Source organism: Drepanopeziza brunnea (genome assembly GCF_022702325.1).
Source record: "Drepanopeziza brunnea f. sp. 'multigermtubi' strain 214-2 chromosome Unknown ctg4, whole genome shotgun sequence".
Lineage (NCBI taxonomy): Eukaryota > Fungi > Ascomycota > Leotiomycetes > Helotiales > Drepanopezizaceae > Drepanopeziza > Drepanopeziza brunnea.
This window is the reverse complement of record NW_027094067.1, coordinates 2775281-2794440: the sequence shown is the minus strand read 5'-3', so window position 1 is coordinate 2794440 and position 19160 is coordinate 2775281. Positions and strand designations below refer to the sequence as shown.

The following is a 19160-nucleotide window of genomic DNA, read 5'->3' as shown; positions in this document are numbered from 1 at the left end:
ACAAACGATTCGCCTAAAAAAGAGCCGACTTCTCTTGCCGCCGTACGTGTAACCGATACCGATAAAACGGTTGTTAAGAGAGCCGTAACTGCTGGCGGCGGTTTTGCGGGTCGAGCAATTGCATCGACCAATGCCACCCAGGCTCACCATAAGGATAAAGGAGGACGTAATGCAACGGCATGTACGCAAGGGAAGTAACGGGCACCTTATGCAAAATCGGACCATTACAGGCAGGTTCACGGACCGCAAGAATCACATCTCGGAAAGAAGCATCACTATACTCATCCGGAATAACCCTCGCAAGCTCTTCTGCGACGGGCAGATTCTCGCGACGCTTATCCGCTCCTTGTTCAAGCACTAATCGCATCTGCGGACTGATAAGGATCCGAAAATCCCTATTCAGCGTCCGCAAGCGCTCTCTTGCAGTCTTGTAAATCGCCGTAAAAGGGTTGTGCTCTGTAATCATCTAGTGTAGATCGCGCATAATAGTACGGTCCAAGAGGGGATTGCGTCTCATTCGGATATCGGTAGCATAATCCGGGTCGTAAAAAAAGACTTGCGCGAAAGCCGGGGCTTCTTGCGACCCGGGAAGAAGAGGACCTTGGAAGTGGTACATAGCTCCATAGGCCGTAAATGTCGTCAAGCCGCGTGATAGGTTAACACGGTCGTCCTTAGCTGCACTTACAAACGTAAAAGAAAGCGCCATGTTATACTTGCGGATATCCTTTCGAAAACTAGCGCTCCGCGGATCCCTACCATCCAAAAGCCTCTGCAAAACATCAAGAGGGGACCGTAAGTTAAGCAAATCAACCGCTCCTTTCTTGCAACAAAGCTCAAACTCGCTTGCTTAAGTACCTTCGCCAAGCCAATGCAACGCATCACAATAGTCACACGGTTTATCCATAAGCCCAACATTCAACGAGGCCGCAAAACGATAGACGGATCGAAACCCAGCCGAGGCGTCACTTACGGCCTCGGCAACCGGATCCCTATTACGTAGCGAGGGCCGACCTATCACGGCTGCTTCTGCGGCGTCCGCGCGTATTTGGGCTTGCGTACGACGCCGACGCGTTACAAGTCTTGCGGGACCCGCAACGGCTTAAGCGTTCTCTGCAGCAGCTGCATCCGCGCGAATTTAAGCTTGTGTTCGTCGCGAGCGCCTTGCAAGGCGAGGCTCTGCTGCAGCCGCATCTACGCGTATTTGAGCCTGAGTTCGACGTACGCGCCTTGCAAGGCGAGGGCTGTCCGCAAGGTCAGCAACTTCCGTAATCGGTCTCCGGGTGCCCTAAAAACGGTCAGTAAGACCCGTAAAAACAGGATTCCGCATACCGTATGCCTGTTACAAGTGTTATAGCGCCGGCCAACACGATTCGTTCGAAAATCCTATACGAAGCGATACTGCCTGCATAAGGTGCAAAATTGAAGAGGAGAAGCGTCCATGAACGATCAGTTAACTGTAAAAGAATTCTCAATTGCAATTCTCAAAAATCTGGCCCGTTACACCCGCAAAACCTCCTTTTCCGGCTTTTCCACCTTAGTAAGCGCTTAGTCAAGTTTTTGGTGTTCCTTGATGGCCCAAGCTCAAATGGATGCACCCAATCAACGTCACGGCCGCAGGTCAGGTGACCGCATTTTTAACAGTTTACGGTCTTAGCCAGGATCCACATTTAGCTCAACATTATATTAGATAGGTAACTTGCTCGTTTACCTCCCTACCTACCTACCTATTTCAGCCCGGGATCCGGATAGGTGTGGGAGAGCGGTGGGGGGTGCGCTGGGAAGAGAGTACCGGGAGAGGAGAGGAGAGGAGAGGAGAGGAGAGGAGAGGAGAGGAGAGGAGAGTGTTTTCTTTGGGTGGAGAAGGAGAAGGAGAAAAGAAAAGAAAAAAGAAAGAATGGGAAAGAATGGGAAAAATAGGAAAAATAGGAAAAATAGGAAAAATAGGAAAAATAGGAAAAATAGGAAAAATAGGAAAAATAAGAAAAATAGGAAAAATAGGAAAAAAAAGAAAAAAAATATTTATATTTGTACATATATGTATTTCTATATTTCTATATTTCTATATTTCTATATTTCTATATTTCTATATTTCTATATTTCTATATTTCTATATTTATATATTTATATATATATTGAGAATGAAAGACTATTCTTGGTGCCAAAGTTTAAAAAAAAAAAAAAAAGATAGATAGATGATCTCTACTTGGGGTATTCGAAGACCGGTATACCTACCGTATCTAGCGCCGACGGAGACGGATGGGTACGGGATGGTTGGAGAAGATGCGATCCCGGTACCGGTAGGTACGGCAATCTTGGGGAACTGGGCGCGGCTGGTAGCTGCTGTTTTGAGGGGGTTGGTAAGGCTCATACTACTGTATGTATGTATGTATGTATGTATGTATGTATGTATGTAGTACTGTACTTAGTATGTCGGGTCAGGGGCTAGGGGGCATAAAATCTACTCTCGAGCTGAAGACACACTAGGTAGTAAGCTGGATAGGTAGAGTAGGTACCTATCCGCAGGTTGAGATGACACATCCTAGAGTACGGGTTGGGTTTTTGGGGTTGGATGATGTTGTTTTTGTATGGATGGATACGGGTACTGCTGGATGGGATGATGATGGATATTAAAGTGTCTCTCCTTTTTTTTGGATGACGTTTGTATGGATATATAGATAGATAGATAGATAGATTGGAATGATATGAATGATATCAGAGTGTTTTTCCAATATATAACTTTCCCTACTGCTAGATACGGGGTTGAATAGGTAGGTTACACATCACGGGGGTGTCGTTCCAGTATATTCATTATATTTAATCCAGAGCAAAATATCACATGCGGGCAAGGCGAGTTGGGAGATCTGCAGATCAGCGCAATGCATCTCCTTTTCTTCTCTGTGAATTTTGATACGATATAGGTCTCTTTTCCGGCCTCGCTTGCGAGGTACCTGTCTGGCCTGGTTACTGATCCGTAAGAAGCTCTCATCCTTCTTCGTCTCTCGTAGCTCGGCATTTTATTTTACAGACACGGCAAGGTAGTGAGGCACGTAAGACGTAAATTCCTTTTGCATTTTCCCAAAGAGGGTAGAGTCGCGCTTACAGTACCAATGTCGTTCGCGTGCTTCTCGTTGAGGGCTTTCTTCCTACTTTCTCTTCTTTACGAGCAGGCTTTACCTGGAGGCGCGCGGCGTACATGCTCTGCTGCGGCTGCTGAGCAGTGCTCGCGGGACGAGATCCGGCGTACGGATTTTACGTGTTGGATGGGATTGTGCAGAAGCAGACCCGCGATGCACATTGCTGTTTCTAGTATTGTAACCCTACACCGGACGACAGATGGATGTAAGGAGGGCCAGCTACCTGCCGGGTTTTTCCAACGTGGCTCGGAGAGATCGTCATGTTCCGGAAGGAAAGTTAGCTTCTAATATCGACATGTATGGAGAGCTATTCCTCGGTGAATCGTGACGAATACGCCTTGAGCGATCCGAGGTACTATATCCTGTTCCGGGCTGGACGAGATCGAGCTCGACAGACCCATACTAATGCGTCGCGAAAGAGGGAGGAGGTTGTCGTTGGTAGACACACGCCGGAGATTTTCATGGAGGGACGACCGAGGTGTGATTACTGATCTCGACGTTCATAACATCGACAACAACAACGATGTTAATACTGCCGAGGACTCGTTGTCGATGGGTGATGATTGATCATCGGAATCTCTCAAATCAGAGGACTCGGATGGCTTGTTTTGGGACTCTGAGCGCCGGCGAGATGGAGATGCTCGGATACTCGCTCGCTGCGGCCAGCCAGAGGAGCCCGTATTTTTCGTGGGTGTGGGCTACCAGGTCCAAGGGGCTGGATCTAGCGGGCTGGTTTCGAAGGGGTGGTAGAGCGGGTTGGGGATTTTGGATGCGGAGAGGTATGATGGTGGATGGGGTGGTTGCCGTTCGGGTTCTGTGGGTTTGAGGAATAGAGCGGAGAGGGGGGGTCGGGTGAGTGTGATGCCGTTTGGAATGGAGCGTGCTGCTGAGACGATAGGGAGTGTGAAGAACGGGAATGGGTATAAGGGTGGAAGTGGAATTGTGAGTGGTAATAGGAGGGTAAGTGTAGGGAGGAGGAGGAACAAGAGGGGATAGGCGGAGGAGGTGGTGGGCGCGCAGGAGGAGGCGGGGACGAAGACGAGAGGTAGACCGAGGGTTGATACTCAGTCTTTCTACTATTCGCCCCTACTGGAGCCGAATGTTAATGTTGAGTAGAGGAGAAGAACTTAGATCCAGATGGTTCAAAGAGCGTATCGGTCTCGGTAGGAGACTACCATCACTTCGCTAGAAAAACAAGTGCAGGAACTGAAAGGCACCAATGAAGAGATGTGCAATATCTTCATTGGTCTGTATGACTTCAATGTTGGCAAGGGGCTGTTGCAGCGAGAACCAGAGTTTGGGCAACAGCATCAGTTGACGACGGGACGGTTTCTCCCTTCAGCGAAAGCTTCTTCTTCATACGAGGATAGTCATGATGAAAACAGTGAGGGACCCCAAAAGCGTGTGAATTCGATGTCTGATCGTCGGCTGAGAGGATCGAGAAAGTCTCCGAGTGAACGACCAGAAAAAGAACACTAGGTGGTTGGGCAGACAATCCTTATGGTGGATATATATGCCCTGGGATTTTCTCAGCTATGATCATAGAAGTCGAGATGATCTGCAAGTAATTACACAGCCTACAGAGGAAAATGCGAGTACGTACTCATCTGCCATGGCCAAAAATTTAGTTCTTCCTAGCTTGGAGTGACGGTGCTCATCTCAGCCAAGGATTTCCATTCGACGATCTGATGGATTTCCAGCAATATCGTATTGAAAGCCCGTTAACCGAGGACTATTTTCGAGCTTCCTCTCTCAGTTAAAGCCAACGCTTCCAACCTCTGTGGCCGTGACTCTGATGTACGAGACGCGAGAGAATCTCGGAGCGAGACTCACACGCGCCATCAGTAGAACATCCACAGATGCTCTCGATCACTGGCGCAATCCATTAGTGCATATTGGAAGTTCTGGCACATTCTACCCTGACGGAGACCCCACCAATGACTCTATACGTCCCAAGTTCAGGACCGGATACTCTATGGGACCATTCCCGCCTGCAGCTGTGGAGGCGCAAGATCTCATACAAGATGGCATGCGATGTATCCTGCCTGATTTTGAGGAAGTCTTCTTTGACTCGAACGATGTTAAAGGACATTCTCGAGGTCGTAGACTTGAAATCCCGTCAGCGGCGGACTACGTCGCTGCTGGAATAGACGTGTCTGTTTTGGCCAAGGGCCCTAGAAGCAATAGTAGCGTACCGTCATTTCTAACTGCTAATGCGTAGAATTTTATTTCGCACCAAAACTCTTTACACTTGACAGCTTGAACTTTCTATAACCATAAGATTTAAAAGGTAGATTAAAATCATAAACCTTCTAACAACAAGAAATAACTTATGACTCTACGTAGGACGATTCAATTTTATATTATGATTGATTCCAGTTGATTAAAGCAGAAAGATAGAAAGTTGGCTTTCGCTTAAGTTTAAAAGAAGTCCAATTAAAAAAAGAGCGACTTCAGCTTCATCGTTTGCATGTAGGTCTATTAAATAGTCAGATTTGAGATTGACGGCTTAGATTAACTACCTCCCCGAAGATAGAATTACTAAACTCAGGCTAATGTTGATTTTTTTCGAAGTGTTGACCCTTATTTCTGGCGCGAAAAGTGGTTTTATGCATTAGCAGTTACCTAGTACTGCAGCCACGCCGACCCAGAAAACACTAGAAAGCCCGCCCAGAAGGAAAACATCAGAGCCAGTGTGCCCTCACGGCGCTTTCGAGCTCAGCATTCTGGACCCAAAATCGGGTCCATACTCTCCCGCGAAATATGGTACATTTTACGAGAGGGATCATGACGAAGTATCACTTCGCGAGAAGCGTTTTGTGACCGTCAAATACCAAGGCCCTGACTGATGGTAAGCTTTGCATCTCCGACGTACCTTGAATAGTTCGACTAAGTCTGGACGATATAGGAATTCTGAATGAGGGAGTTCGTTGGGGTCGAAACCCAGGCTTTCGGATATTCGATTTCCACGCGGCCACTGCCGTAGCTGTCGACGGCGGTTTCTAAGCGAGCCTTCCCCTTTTCATGGCAAGCTCCCGGTTTTCTTCTCGCTTCATCACTTTTTAGCCCTGAGAGCAGTTATAGTGTAAAGCGCTACAGAGAAACTAAATATAGTCTGGCTCGCAGGGCCGTTAGTTTTCTGATGGCGACATAGTATAAGAGCTCCATATCCCATCCAAGTTCTCTAAATAATCCCGTTAAATTTCTTTAACTACATCGAACCAAGTAAGCTTTGCTTTTAATTACGAAAAAAAAAACATATATATATAATACCCAGCCCAGAATCATGGCCTTCACATCGTACCTCCCCTGCTCCAAGAATACATACGGATCCCGCACTTTCCTCTTCAACGAGATGTGCCCATTGGAGGCACCCGCAGGCGAAACATCCGCTTCGGCTCCCAAGATCAAATCATCATCAGCCAAATGCCTCAACTTCTTATGCAGATTATCTGCCCATCGCAAGTCACTTTTTTTATCGATACACTTGTATCTCAGCGGCCCATCTGAGAGCATTCAGTCTATGACTAGCAGCCGATCCAGGCTCATCTCGACCGTAGCTCAGAAAGTTCGCGCAGTCGCGCAAATACTCGGAGGATGCCCCTCGGAGGTTGAAGAGAGATAGAGATAGAGGAAGATCCAGAGGTTCTTCTGTGGCTTAAGGGATACTCTCTCGATCTCCCGCCGCGTATTTCGCAAGATAGGTCGGAGTTGGAATACCTGAGGAGGAAGAACAGTGAGTTTCCACTAAGCGCCTAGTTACCAGGTTGTTCTGGGGACTCTCGCTTCTTGATTTTTTTTTTGTGAATTCTTGCTGATGATCAGACGACGCCTTGCTCGGGATTGACTCGGATATACACGAGGATGAGACTGGATACCTGATTAGGAAGAGAGGTGAGTTTCCGAGGGACCTGGTGATGGGTTGTTCTGGGGACTCTCATTTATAAGATTCCAAACTGATGCTGACGATTTCAGGCGAAGCTCTACTAGGGACCAACCCGAATATCCCAGAGGACAGACTTGGATACCTGATTAGCAAGAGAAGTAAGTTTCCAAAGTTCCTATTCACAGGTCGTTTTGGGGACTCTCGTTTACAGATTTCCGAGCTCATGCTGATGGTATCAGGCGGCGCCTTGCTAGGGATCGATCCGAATATCCAGAAGGACGAAAACAAAAACCTACAAATATATAGAGATGCCGCATGCGAGGTTCTTTTCTTCATATTGAGCAACAGCCCGGAAAGAATCACGAATTCGGGCCGTTACATACAAGCATACGGGATTCTGGAAAAAAAAGGTTCCGTCAATCTTGGGGTAGAGGTTTTAATGACCTCTTGGAGCCGAAGGATAGCTAAAAGCGCACGGAGTAGCGGGTTAATGCACATATCTTAGCAACCTTAATCTTCAACCGCATGTTAGAGTACGTGAACGAATACACTGAAAATGGTCTCTTGAAACTTCTACGATACAGCTCGACCAAAGCTGTAGAAGCTGTAGGTAGCTGTTATTGACGAAGGTTGTAGAAGTTCTTTGGCCTGATTATTTGAGCATCAAGCTAAGCCCAATTAGGGCAAAGCTGATGCTTGAGCCAGCTATTCACCAGCTACTATCCTTCGACTGGAGAAGGTTACTACTCCGTATAGAAGGGAAAAGGCCATCCCAATAGTAGCCGTTGATCCATTAACCGAAAAATGGAACGCTACTGAACCAGATCGTAAAAAAGCGTTCGGCCACTGTTCTAGCATTCTAGCAACAATAATGGACGTGGCTAAGCGGGCTCCGTATCCAGATCGCTTTGAAAAAGGGCCGCACGTGATGACAAGCTCATCAACGCCAAGACTTAGCAGATTTCCAAGCCTCGGTCCTTGGAGTTTTTGGCTCCAGCCCAGAAGCAGAGGTACCGCGATCTATCTCCCTCCATATATCTCGTGCGGTGCGGTACTCGACACAACAGATGAATGCCAGCCCCAGGCCAATACTACCCCCGTAGGTCGGGCCCGCACCGAATTGCATGTAAGCCCTCTATCAATATCTCACCTTTCTATGCCTACCCTTCACTAATGGTATTCTCAGGCATCGCATTGTACCGATCCCTCCTCGAGCAATGCCTACGCATCCCTCTGCCCGCTGACCTCCCCTCTCGCGGACCGGTCCATCCGCTCAAGCATCTGCTACGCAAGAAGTTCCGGCAGAATGCACACCATGCGAGTCCGAGGCTGATCGTGCCTCTGCTCAAAGCTGGATATGCCGTATGCCAGCCCCTTTTTTGCCCAATCCATCCATCCATCCACCCCCCATACATTTTTACTGCTCCGGGCCCACGGCTAACCTAAACTCTGCTGGTTGGTACTCCCACAGGCCGAAGAGCTCATCCACGCAGCCAGCACCGGCAACCAGCTGGCCCTCGGCCAGATCCACGAGCACCTGCGCTCCCGCCACGCCCAAACCCTCGCCGCCAGACGCGCGTGCACGCAGCCGCCCCCCAAGGACATCGCCGCGCACCGAGCCGGCCTGCGCGCCTACCCCGGCGCGCGCCCCGTCGTGGAGATCCGGCCGCTGCCCGCGGAGAAGATCAGCAGGGTGCGGTATGTGCCGACGCTCACGGTCGCGACGTTCCTCCCCTTCCTGCGTTTCAAGAAGAGGCAGTCGCCGTACCTGTCGCGCGTCTTGACGCGCAAGGTGAAGCAGAAGCAGCGCCGGATGACGAGGGCGGATCAGCTGGAGCTGGAGATGGAGATGGGGGATGCGGAGGGCGAGTGGGAGGATGTTGTGCTGCGCGAGGTGGAGAGGGAGAAGGGTGTGGAGGGTGTGACAGAGTTGATAGAACAGGGCTGGGATGACGGGGGCGAGTGGAGGGACGAGAGCGAGAGGCAGAGGGTTCTGGTGCTGAGGAGTGTTGATAGAGAGCGTCAGAGGGCAGAGCAGCTAGCGACGAAGTTGATTGGGATTGTGGCTAGGGAGAAGGAGTTGTGGGCGAAGGAGAGGGTAGCAAGGAGGAGGGCCAGTCGAGCTCGTAGGAAGGCTAATCAGTCTGTGAGAAAGGAAAGTGAAAAAGGGCTGAGTACGTAGCATAAGGGAAGAAAGTTGTCTGCTTCTGCATTTTGATTGATGGGAGATACCCTGTACACTAACAAAAGGACGAACATCCATACTCCACATAGAAATGAAGTCTGTGATAAGGTCATCGGTATCATTGCACAGCCCACCTAGCTATTTGCCTGGTCGTGTCAAGTCTCACAGTCGCAAACCCACATCGCGCCAAAGACTTTCCTAGTTCGCCGCGCTGATGCACCCCGAAACTCAACGAAGCCAGCTTTTTATAATCCCCTCGTCCCTTCATAAGTGGCTGTCCTTCAATTCATTCACTCGTTAAGCGTCCATGTGGGCCCAACCTGCTGTCCCAAGAGCAATGCTTGTCTCGCCATTTTCGCCCTCTAGTATGTAGAGCCCTCAGCCGGTTGTGGGAGTTTCTTGTTTGCTGGATGAGCCATGAATCTACCCAGAGATCTAGTCAGCCTCATGCCTCATAGCATTTCCAGAGCAAATGAACCGGCCTACCTCCGCAACTCAATCAACACGGTCTCCATAGTCATCTTGCGGTCCCACGTGGCCAGGCAAGGCAGCTTCGCCGGGTCGACCTTGCCATCGCGAGTGCTCACGCATGGCAGGTTGATCTGGTTGGTGAACTGGATGGTGGGCGGCTTGTCTGGGTAGTCGGGTCCACAGTGCATAGTCAACCCATAGATGCGGTTCTCATGGACGCTCTAGCACAAGTGCCCCGTCAGCCCCCACCCTGATACAATATGCACCCTACACTCAAGCTCTCCGTCTGAGAAATTTCCATTCGTGGTAGGCAGGGACGTACGTACGTGTGGTGGGCCGAGGATCGTGCCGTTCCAGTTGCTCATGAGCAGGTCGTCGCCGTCGGTGAGTCCGTAGGAGCATGATTCTGAACCGGCAATCAGGACTAGTTGGTTGCCTTGCGTTGATATGGGGGGGGGGGGGGGGGGGACGAACCTGCTCCGAGGCCCTTCTCACCCTTCTCCAACTCCTCCAAGAGTCGAAAGTTGCGGGGTACTTTGGCCATATTGTCGGCGATGTCAGGCGGTCTGTTGGTCTTGCAGAGGCGACGGCGTGCTTGGACGGGGAGATGTTTTGTTGGGGGAAAATACAAAGATAGAGGGACGCGCTCTGAAGGTAGGTGGTAGGAAGGAACTCGGTTGGGTGTATTTGGGTGAATGAAATGGCACGCGATGTCTCTGCTCGTTGGCGGGGTGTGATCTTGGCGTTGGAGGAACAGTTAGTCAGCGGGGACTGGGAGACGCCCAAAAGCTATCATGGAAAGACGAAACCGCTACAATACTTGAGGATGTTCCAAACTGCCCACCACTTGGGCTGATCTCATCCGTCCTGCGGTTCCATATTTACATGTTCAGTGTTTTGCCGAACAAAGGAATTTTTGGTTTGGATAGACAGGGCCGCGGTCCCGCGTAAGCCTTGCCTGGAGTACCAAAAAACGTGACCGGAATCTGTCCTAGACTCCCAGCCATTGCTTATTCTGACAAAACTCATCAATAATTCTTGGCAATTTCATTGGTTGGAAAGTGCCCCAGCGTCAAAGGTTCAAAGGCTGGCTGGCCTCGTTCCCCTCGTTCCCTTCCACCCCGACTTGTCCGCTCATGAACACTAAACCCCGACATCCACCACGTGATATGCCAGGCAGGTCCGGACGCATGCCATGGAGATGAGATACTTCCGACAAAAGCTGACTTGGTAAAAATGACGGCTCAAATCCTGGCATCTGAGCTGGGGAATCTGATCCAGGAAAGCAAAAGAAAACACGCCGATCTGAGAAATGTGAGCTTACGTGTTGTGTTCGCTTCTCTCTGTACTGCTCATGGCTAAGTCTATACCCCCAGGCAGCGGAAAAGAGTCTCGACGAAATCAAGGGCCTTCGCGCGACATCTGAAGCCCAGGTCGCTGCTGGTATGTAGCTCTCAACATCTAGCTTAGATGCAATCGCCAATGGTTAACAATGACTAGATCTCAGCCAACGCCCAAACTTCGTGACACCTTTCCTCATAGCATGCGGTACCAAGAATGTCAAATACACAAGCATAGCCATCGTGTGCCTACAGAGGCTTGTCGTCTCAGGAAGTCTTCCCAGATCTCGCTTGAGAGAGGTTCTCGATGCATTCAGAGAAGCTACGTCGGCAGGACTGGACGTCCAGCTCAAGATTCTGCAGGCGTTGCCTTCTCTGCTGCAGAACTACGCCGAAGATCTGAAAGGCGATTTAATCGCGGCCAGCTTGAACATTTGCACCATCTTACAGGCGAGCAAGAATGCCATCGTTATCAATACGGCGGCAGCGACATTGCAGCAATTGGTTGTCAGTGTGTTTGACAAAGTGGTCGTCGAGGATAGTAGGTTCTTTGATGGAGCGCGAGAATCCGATGCTCACTGACTGGGAATAGAGATAGCTCTCGAGCTCCCAACGATTGGAGAAGCCCCCGTTGAAGATGGGACAATTCGCCTTCGTGCCGCAGCAATGGATGCTTACCGCGTCTTCAATGATCTTTGTCTCTTGACCGAGTCACAGAAGCCTCAATTTCTCAGATCTGCAGGACTGCCACAGACTTTCGGTCTCGAGCTGATCGAATCGGTTCTGACCAATCATGCGCAAGTCTTCTCAGACCATGCGGAGCAGGCTCATATCCTTCGAGTTAGAGTCATGCCGTTCATCATCAGCGCTCTCTCTGAAAAGTTGAACTTTGCAGTCACCGTAAGAATTGTGCGTATTTTGTACACGCTGCTAAGAAACCATTTGAGCATTCTCAGTTCCGAGGGAGAGATGTCGTTGGGTCTCCTTACACATATGCTTGATCATGACACCGCGTTGTGGAAACGATCATTATGTATGGAAGCGTTGCGGGGTTTTTTTGCCGACGCGGCCCTGGTCAGAAAGATATTCGCCATGTATGATGCTCAAGAAAAGAGAAAGGACATCCTCCGGGACCTGGTTGCTGCTTTTGTCAGATTGAGCTCCGAGAAGCCGGCATTGATCGGCCTGGGACCGCAATCAACGGTTCCAGTGACAAGCCAAGGTGGTGGTGGATCCGACCAAGCGATACTCGAAGCAAGTGGTGTCCCAGGAATTATAAGTAGCGGTGTTGGTTCAAATGACCCATCTGTTGGGGTAAGCAGCCAATGGAGTACAATGAGAGTACCCTGCATCGACCAGCTTGACAAAACAGAACCCCCTTCGATTCCAGAGTCATACATCTACAGCCTCACACTCGCGTGTATCAATGGTTTCTCGGAAGGACTGGCCAAATTCATCCTTCCCTTGACCGTGCCAGAAAGACCTCGCAAGAAAGGGCGTCAACTAGAAGTCGAGGAGACGCTAGACTCGACACCTGGGAGCCCGGGCGCTCGAGGAAAGGTAGAAAGGCGATCTTCGACGAAGAAGAATCCTGTTTCTGTCAACCCATTGGATCTTGGGGATCATCCTCTTTACGAGGATGTTAAGATTTGCGCTGGTATAGTGGAACATTGCTGGCCTGCCATCCTGGCAACATGCTCCACCTTCTTGTACGCGGCACTGGACTCGGAGTACTATCATGGTCTGGTGAGGTCTTTTCAAAAGTTCACCCATGTAGCTGGACTTTTGCGTCTCGCAACACCTAGAGATGCATTTCTTACAACGCTGGGAAAAGCCGCAGTGCCTTCGAACATCCTGACGGCGCAAACACCTATAGGACCGACATCATCGACGCCGGCTACAGAGAAGCAAAGTATTTTCAGCAATGCGAAAGGTCTTCTGAGTGTCGATAGTTCGGCCAGTAACTCTTCAACGTCGGATCGAGGCCGGCAATCTTCGGCCGAAGTCATACCAAGCTCTCTGAACACCAGAAATTTGCTGTGTCTTCGTGCGCTTCTCAATCTGGGCATTGCCCTTGGCCCAACGCTCGATTCGGCATGGGCGATCGTTCTAGGCACGCTTCAGAAGGCAGATCTAGTATTATTTTCATCAACAAAATCAGTGCGTACTCCATCTACAAACCAGAAAACCGACAGCCAATCTGCTGCTGATGGATCGGCACTTCTTGTAAACTTTGGAACTGAGATCAAGGCTGTGGAAACAGCAGCTTCGAGACTTCTTGAAAGCACCATTGACTTCCCCAATGATGCGTTTGTAGAGGTTATTACAGCACTGTGCTCATTATTTGGAGTAGAGGAACCAGTGAAACAGTCAGATGATGCGAGCAGCACCGGTCCACCATCCCCAGAGATCCGACGGCCATCACAGACACACCGCAGACTCCACAGCGTCAATACAGCAACCGCGATCCAGAACCAAGAGGATCTTTTCGCTCTGGCAAAGCTTGGAGATGTGGCTGGCATCAACATTGGCCGCCTGATGGATTATGATCCCGAGACTAGCGGTTGGGCGATTCTCACATCCGAGTTGACGTCCGCTGCTTGCTCGCCTTCTACACCATCTTCTGTCCGCTTGAGAGCAGCAGAGATTCTAATTCGACTTGTTCTTGAAGCTGCAACTGCAACTTTGTCATTACCAGAAGAGCTGCGAAGTAATATTCAGCTACGCTTGCTCAAGACTTTAAGAAAGGCAATACGTCCTCTGGAGTCATGTGAGCGCCAGTTGTCAGTTGCAATGCACGCAACCGATATCGATGTCCACAAGATCATTCTCGAAGGACTCAAGAGTATACTTGAGCAATGTGGCGAGACATTTGTTGTTGGCTGGGATATAGCGTTCGATATCATTGGAAGCGTCTTTGTTCAGAACGATGCACTTATCGAAGAGAATCCCAAGAGGTCCAGAGCTTCGACCACGCGCTCTGCAAGGCTCATCAGATCTTCGTTCAACTCCTTGCAACTCATCTGCTCGGACTTCCTGTCCTCGCTGCCGAATTCCTGTTTCATAATGCTCGTTGATACTCTTTACAATTTCTGTACCCAAGATGATGATCTCAATATTTCGTTGACAGTAAGTCCGCACACCGATCTTCAGACCATGGGTGCTAATTACCCGTCTAGACCGTCACGTTCTTCTGGGTGTTGTCTGATTTCATTTCTGGAAGGACCCACTCGCTTTCGCTTAGTTCTGATCTGATGAAAGGCGTAAATGAAGGAAATCTCGCTGGTATGGCTTCTGGTGATGACCTTGCAGTTTCAGATGCCGCCCTATGGATGCTCTTGCTTCTAAGATTGACTGCCGTCACTACGGATGACAGGTTGGAGCTGAGAAACAGTAAGTTCGGTCTTGAATATTAATATGCAGAATCGCTAACCATTCAAAGGTGCAATACAGACTCTATTTCGTATCTTTGACGCATATGGAGACCAGCTGAGCCCCGAAGCTTGGTCGATTTGTCTCAAATCGGTCATGTTCAAACTTCTCTCTTCGATTGAAGAACAACTCCAAATCACACACGACGTCGAGTCAGAAGCATCGAACAAAGACAGAACGGGATGGAATGAAACTACCGTTGTTGTTTTATCTGGAATCACAAATCTTCTGGCAGATTATCTTGAGGTGGTATCAAGCCATGCTTCTTTTGGCGAGTCCTGGCAAGCTCTGCTCAATCACCTACAAACCTTGCTCGATTTGAACATTTTGGAAATCAACACGGCGGTCTTCAAATCACTGCGGGAAATTCTTTCCCGGGGAAACCTTACAGAAAGCTCTACAACAAATTTCAGTCGCCCATCTCTTGACCTCGCTTGGGCCCTATGGTCGACCTCACTTCCCGTGGTCAAGCCGGATCCGAGTAATAAGCGATTTGATAACCAAAACTACTTACTCGCTTACTCCTCAGCGCTGCAAGAGATTTATCGCTTGATACAGGCTGATATTGACGATGAGCGGGTTCACAGAATGCTGACCCTCCTAAGAGAATCCATTCAGCAAGCTAGCGCTGCGACATACTCCGCAGATGTCGAATACCTTACGCCGTTACAAACTCAGGTGCTGGAATGTCTCAAGATGATTCGCACCGATATTGATGGTGTCCCAGCAGCTCTTATAGGACAAGTAGCTGACTTTGTCGGCCTCGCATTTGAGCCAAGAGACACCTCTGGATCTGACACACAACGACCAACATATGTTGCCTTGTCCAAGGCCTCGATGGCACTGTTAGAGAACCTGATCATCGCTCACTCCAACGATGAAGAGATATACGGTAGCGGTGCTCTGTCATCCGCCCTCACGGCGCTTGCAAGACCGATCGTCCTGAAATATTCTTTCCCACTCGTCACTAAAAGCATCTCACCATGGCGACAAGCAACAACCTCATCTCTCGCCATCTTGAAGTCCGTTTTACCAATTCTCACAAAAGCTCCTCTCAAAGAAGACGTCACGCGTTCCCTCTGGACCTCAATTGTCACAATAGCAAACGGAATAACCAACGCCGACTGCTCCTCCCTCTCCCCAACGATCTCCATCCAAGACGACCAAGACTTCGACATAGCCTCCTTCCTCGCCGTCAGTACTCTCATAACACCCGCCCTCGGCTCCCCTAAAATCCCAGACAAACCTCGCATGGCATACACCAAGTCCCTCTTTCACATGTCCCTCATCCATGCCCCCCACCCATCCGAACTCCCGCAACCCAACCAAGAACTTCTCGCAACCCTCTACCAGCAACGCAAAGGCCGCACCGTGGACCCAGGCCCCACCCCCCGAGTCCGAATGAGCTACGTCTGCTTCGATGAGCTCGTTTCCCTCATCACTTTGCACGACAGCTCAGACGCGCGCATTAAGCTCGCCCAAGCCGCGGCCCCCTACCTGATCCTGCGCGCAGGTCTCACCCTACGAGCGTACATTGCTGACCAGCCTCTCAGAGGCCGGATACCACAGCCGCGCTCGCAGAGAAAGGAGCTGCTATATATCCTGCAGGCGTTGGTGAAGTTGAACTGTGAGCCGGAAGCTATTCCCGAGACGTCGGGCGTGGATAGCGATGTCAAGAAACACTTGTTTTGGCTGTACCCGTTGCTAGCAAAGGCGGTTAGGGCTGCGGCGAGGGATATGGAGGTGCTGGAGTGGGTCGGCAGGGCGCTTGATGTTGTGGGAGGGGAGTTCGGGCTGAGGGGGTTGAGTTGAACAGAGAATAGGCTTGCCTTGTTTTGAAAGGACCAAAACCATGGAGCATTCCAGCACGTTTTGTCAGTAAAATATGATTAGAGAGTTTTTCATGGAGTAGCTGGTACGGAAGGAATAGAAAGTATGAGAATGTTTGATTTTGATAGTACAGAATCATTTTGTAAACTACCGCTACACATGAGCTTTTTGGTATTGCTGAGAAGGGGGTTTCTCCATCGTACAAGAGCAGCGTGCTACTGACGCCATCGTCTGCCTGCCCAAACCAAACCAAACGAAAAGTGATATTCGCGGCTGTTATACACTATTTCTTGTTCCTCCCACTTCCCTTCCTCCCGTTACTTACTTGCGCTGACTCGACTTGTCGAACTGAGCCAGCATGGTTCTCTTCATTTCTTCGTTCGGAGTCTCTGCATCTTGAAGGAACTTCTCCCCATTATCAGGCTCCTGTGTCTCGTTTTGCAAAGCCTTAGCGGCCATTGTCTTCGCCTGTGCATCACCAACTTTGCCGTACACAGCCATAGCACTAGCGATCATGCTTCCGATGTCTCCGACATTGCCAGGCACAACCACTGCGGTACCCTCCTTAGCAAGCTTGGCGAAAGCATCAACATACTTCTCTGCTACGCTCAAGCTGACGGCGCCCTGTGCAGATTCCTTGCCTTGAGCGATGCTCTTGGCGACGGCGTCGATACCAGCAGCCGTAGCCTTAGCCTTCAACAGGATAGCCTCAGCCTCTCCACTCGCCATGTTGATCTGCTCACTCCTCAAGGCCTCGGAGGCGAGAATGACACTCTGCTTGCGTCCCTCAGCGATGTTGATAGCACTTTGTCTCTGACCTTCCGAGTCCAGGATCTCGGCACGTTTGCTGCGCTCTGCGGTGACTTGTCTATGCATAGCCGCCACAACACCTTCTGGAGCGTGGATATCACGGATCTCATAACGTAGACAGACAATACCCCATTCCTTAGCAGCTTCGTTGATGGCAGTGGTGATGTTCGTGTTGAGCGCAGCACGTTCGCGAAGGACGTGATCCAGAGTTAATTGGCCGATTTCCGAGCGCATTGTCGTTTGCGCCAGCTGGGAGATGGCGTATTCTGCGTCTTCAACTCCGTAACTATTCGTCATTAGCTCAGGCCCAGAAGTGATGTTGGGCATGGTTTGAAGCATACCTAGCTTTGTAGGCATCGAAGACACGCGTATACAGCACTCCGTCAAGCTCCAGTGTGACGTTATCTGCTGTAATAGCACTCTGGCTGGGTATCTCAATAGCAGCTTCTTTCAAGCTCTGAACATATGATATGCGGTCTACGATCGGCCACAGAACAGCCAACCCAGGAGTCAGAATCCTGTTGAACTTTCCCATGCGCTCCACGATCCATGCTGTTTGCTGCGGCACGAATTTGACCACGGTATTCGCTGGCAGACTGGGCTTTTGGAAGTAGGAAGTCGGAACGTCTGAAGTCGAATTGGTGACGCCCATCAAGCTGCCGCTCGCGGCTCTCGTCAGCGGGGTGGCATGGAGCTGTCGTTGTTGAGCTCTGAGGATGGGGAGAGCTGCAGTTCGTGCGAGAGATCGGGTGGCGAGTGCTGCTGTAACTGCCCTGCTGGCCTGGGGGGCCTTTGAAACCATTCGGGACTCTATCGCCATCATGTTTCCGGGTTTGTGGTGGATATGTGGAAAGATTGAAATGCAGGAGTCAAGGACTGCCTCTCTCTGCCTTGCACTCGAGGCTAGATTTTAGGCGAGGTAGGAATATACATCCCCGACATCACCACCAAGTCACAACTGTGTTTCGTGGCATTTTGAGAGTAGGTCTGAAATCTCGACAAGAATTATCCGCGCGAAACAATTCACAGGCAAGCACCTCTGAGATGTCAGAATACTGGAAATCCACGGTATACGCCACCCTGCCCTTCATCGAAGCTCGTGCTGACATATTAACAGCCCAAATACTGGTGCAAGCACTGCAAGACCTACGTCCGCGATACAAAGCTTGAGAAAGCAAACCATGATGCCACTCCGAAGCATCAAGGTAACCTGAAGCGCTTCTTGCGCGACCTGCACCGAGGCCATGAGAAAGATGAGAAGGACAAGGAGCGATCGAAGATGGAGGTGGAACGCCTGAAGGGGCTGGTATCCGGAGGAACATCAGGATCAGGGTCATCAGGGCCAGCTGCGAGTTCTTCGAGTTCAGGATTTGGGCGGGGACCGACGCCATCAATACCGAAGCCGCAGGCTACAGAGGCGCAAAGAAAAAAGCAGCTGGCGCAACTAGTAGAGATGGGCGTCACTCTTCCAGACGAGTTTAGGGCGGAGATGGCAATGCCTGGAGAGTGGCATGTCACGGCAGAGCGAGTCATCGACCCTGAAGGCACAGAGAAGAAACCAGAGGCTTTGGCGTTGGGCGTACGGAAGAGGGAGATTGGGGAGGAAGAGGAAGAGTTGAATGAGGCAAAGAAGAGGAGATGGGGATCGACGTACCGGACACATCCTACGGACGAGGAGGGCTTCGATCTGGATGCTCTCTTGGATAATGCAACCCGAAATAAGGACCCAGTAACGAAGACTGGGGCGAGCGAGGATGTCAAGCCAGATTTGAATTCGCCAGATGTTCCAGACAAACAATCTATAGTGCAAGGCCAGATTCAAGATGGTGCCAATCCATTGAAGCCTTCTGGAATTAAAATAGAGCCATCAGAAGGCGAAGTCAAAGTGGAGGACTCTATACCACCGGCGGAAGCAGTGAAGCAAGAAGATGACCAGAGCGCTCCAGGCGTTGTCTTCAAAAAGAGAAAGGCCAAGAATATCCGTCAAAAATGAATAGCGACATCTGAACATTGGGAAAACCACATTTGAGTTGTATCCTGTTTCTTGGCATTAGGCCACGCTTATTTGAAGC

At 50.1% G+C, this 19160-nt stretch overlaps 6 protein-coding genes across 6 annotated transcripts; 4 read left to right on the top strand and 2 right to left on the bottom strand.

Annotated features, from left to right (window-relative positions):
- Positions 1 to 4929: 4929 nt before the first annotated feature.
- On the top strand, positions 4930 to 5355 carry L3040_003414 (uncharacterized protein; the record flags this gene model as incomplete). Its single annotated transcript, XM_066154462.1, has 1 exon — positions 4930 to 5355. One exon carries the CDS (start codon positions 4930 to 4932, stop codon positions 5353 to 5355), a length of 426 nt encoding a protein of 141 aa, XP_066012421.1.
- A 2736-nt stretch (positions 5356 to 8091) lies between these two features.
- L3040_003413 (uncharacterized protein) lies at positions 8092 to 9202 on the top strand (the record flags this gene model as incomplete). The annotated part of the gene is made up of 3 exons (XM_066154461.1): positions 8092 to 8146; positions 8207 to 8382; positions 8492 to 9202. 3 exons carry the CDS (start codon positions 8092 to 8094, stop codon positions 9200 to 9202), a joined length of 942 nt encoding a protein of 313 aa, XP_066012420.1.
- Positions 9203 to 9567: 365 nt separating this feature from the next.
- On the bottom strand, positions 9568 to 10220 carry L3040_003412 (uncharacterized protein; the record flags this gene model as incomplete). The annotated part of the gene is made up of 4 exons (XM_007293813.1): positions 9568 to 9628; positions 9692 to 9897; positions 10003 to 10082; positions 10151 to 10220. 4 exons carry the CDS (start codon positions 10218 to 10220, stop codon positions 9568 to 9570), a joined length of 417 nt encoding a protein of 138 aa, XP_007293875.1.
- Positions 10221 to 10912: 692 nt separating this feature from the next.
- On the top strand, positions 10913 to 16260 carry L3040_003411 (uncharacterized protein; the record flags this gene model as incomplete). Its single annotated transcript, XM_007293812.1, has 6 exons — positions 10913 to 10990; positions 11053 to 11119; positions 11177 to 11557; positions 11609 to 14145; positions 14196 to 14409; positions 14459 to 16260. 6 exons carry the CDS (start codon positions 10913 to 10915, stop codon positions 16258 to 16260), a joined length of 5079 nt encoding a protein of 1692 aa, XP_007293874.1.
- A 339-nt stretch (positions 16261 to 16599) lies between these two features.
- On the bottom strand, positions 16600 to 17911 carry L3040_003410 (uncharacterized protein; the record flags this gene model as incomplete). Its single annotated transcript, XM_007293811.2, has 2 exons — positions 16600 to 17374; positions 17430 to 17911. 2 exons carry the CDS (start codon positions 17909 to 17911, stop codon positions 16600 to 16602), a joined length of 1257 nt encoding a protein of 418 aa, XP_007293873.2.
- Positions 17912 to 18132: 221 nt separating this feature from the next.
- L3040_003409 (uncharacterized protein) lies at positions 18133 to 19081 on the top strand (the record flags this gene model as incomplete). The annotated part of the gene is made up of 2 exons (XM_007293810.1): positions 18133 to 18156; positions 18206 to 19081. The coding sequence occupies 2 exons, from the start codon at positions 18133 to 18135 to the stop codon at positions 19079 to 19081; spliced, it is 900 nt and encodes a 299-aa protein (XP_007293872.1).
- Between the last annotated feature and the right edge of the window lie 79 nt (positions 19082 to 19160).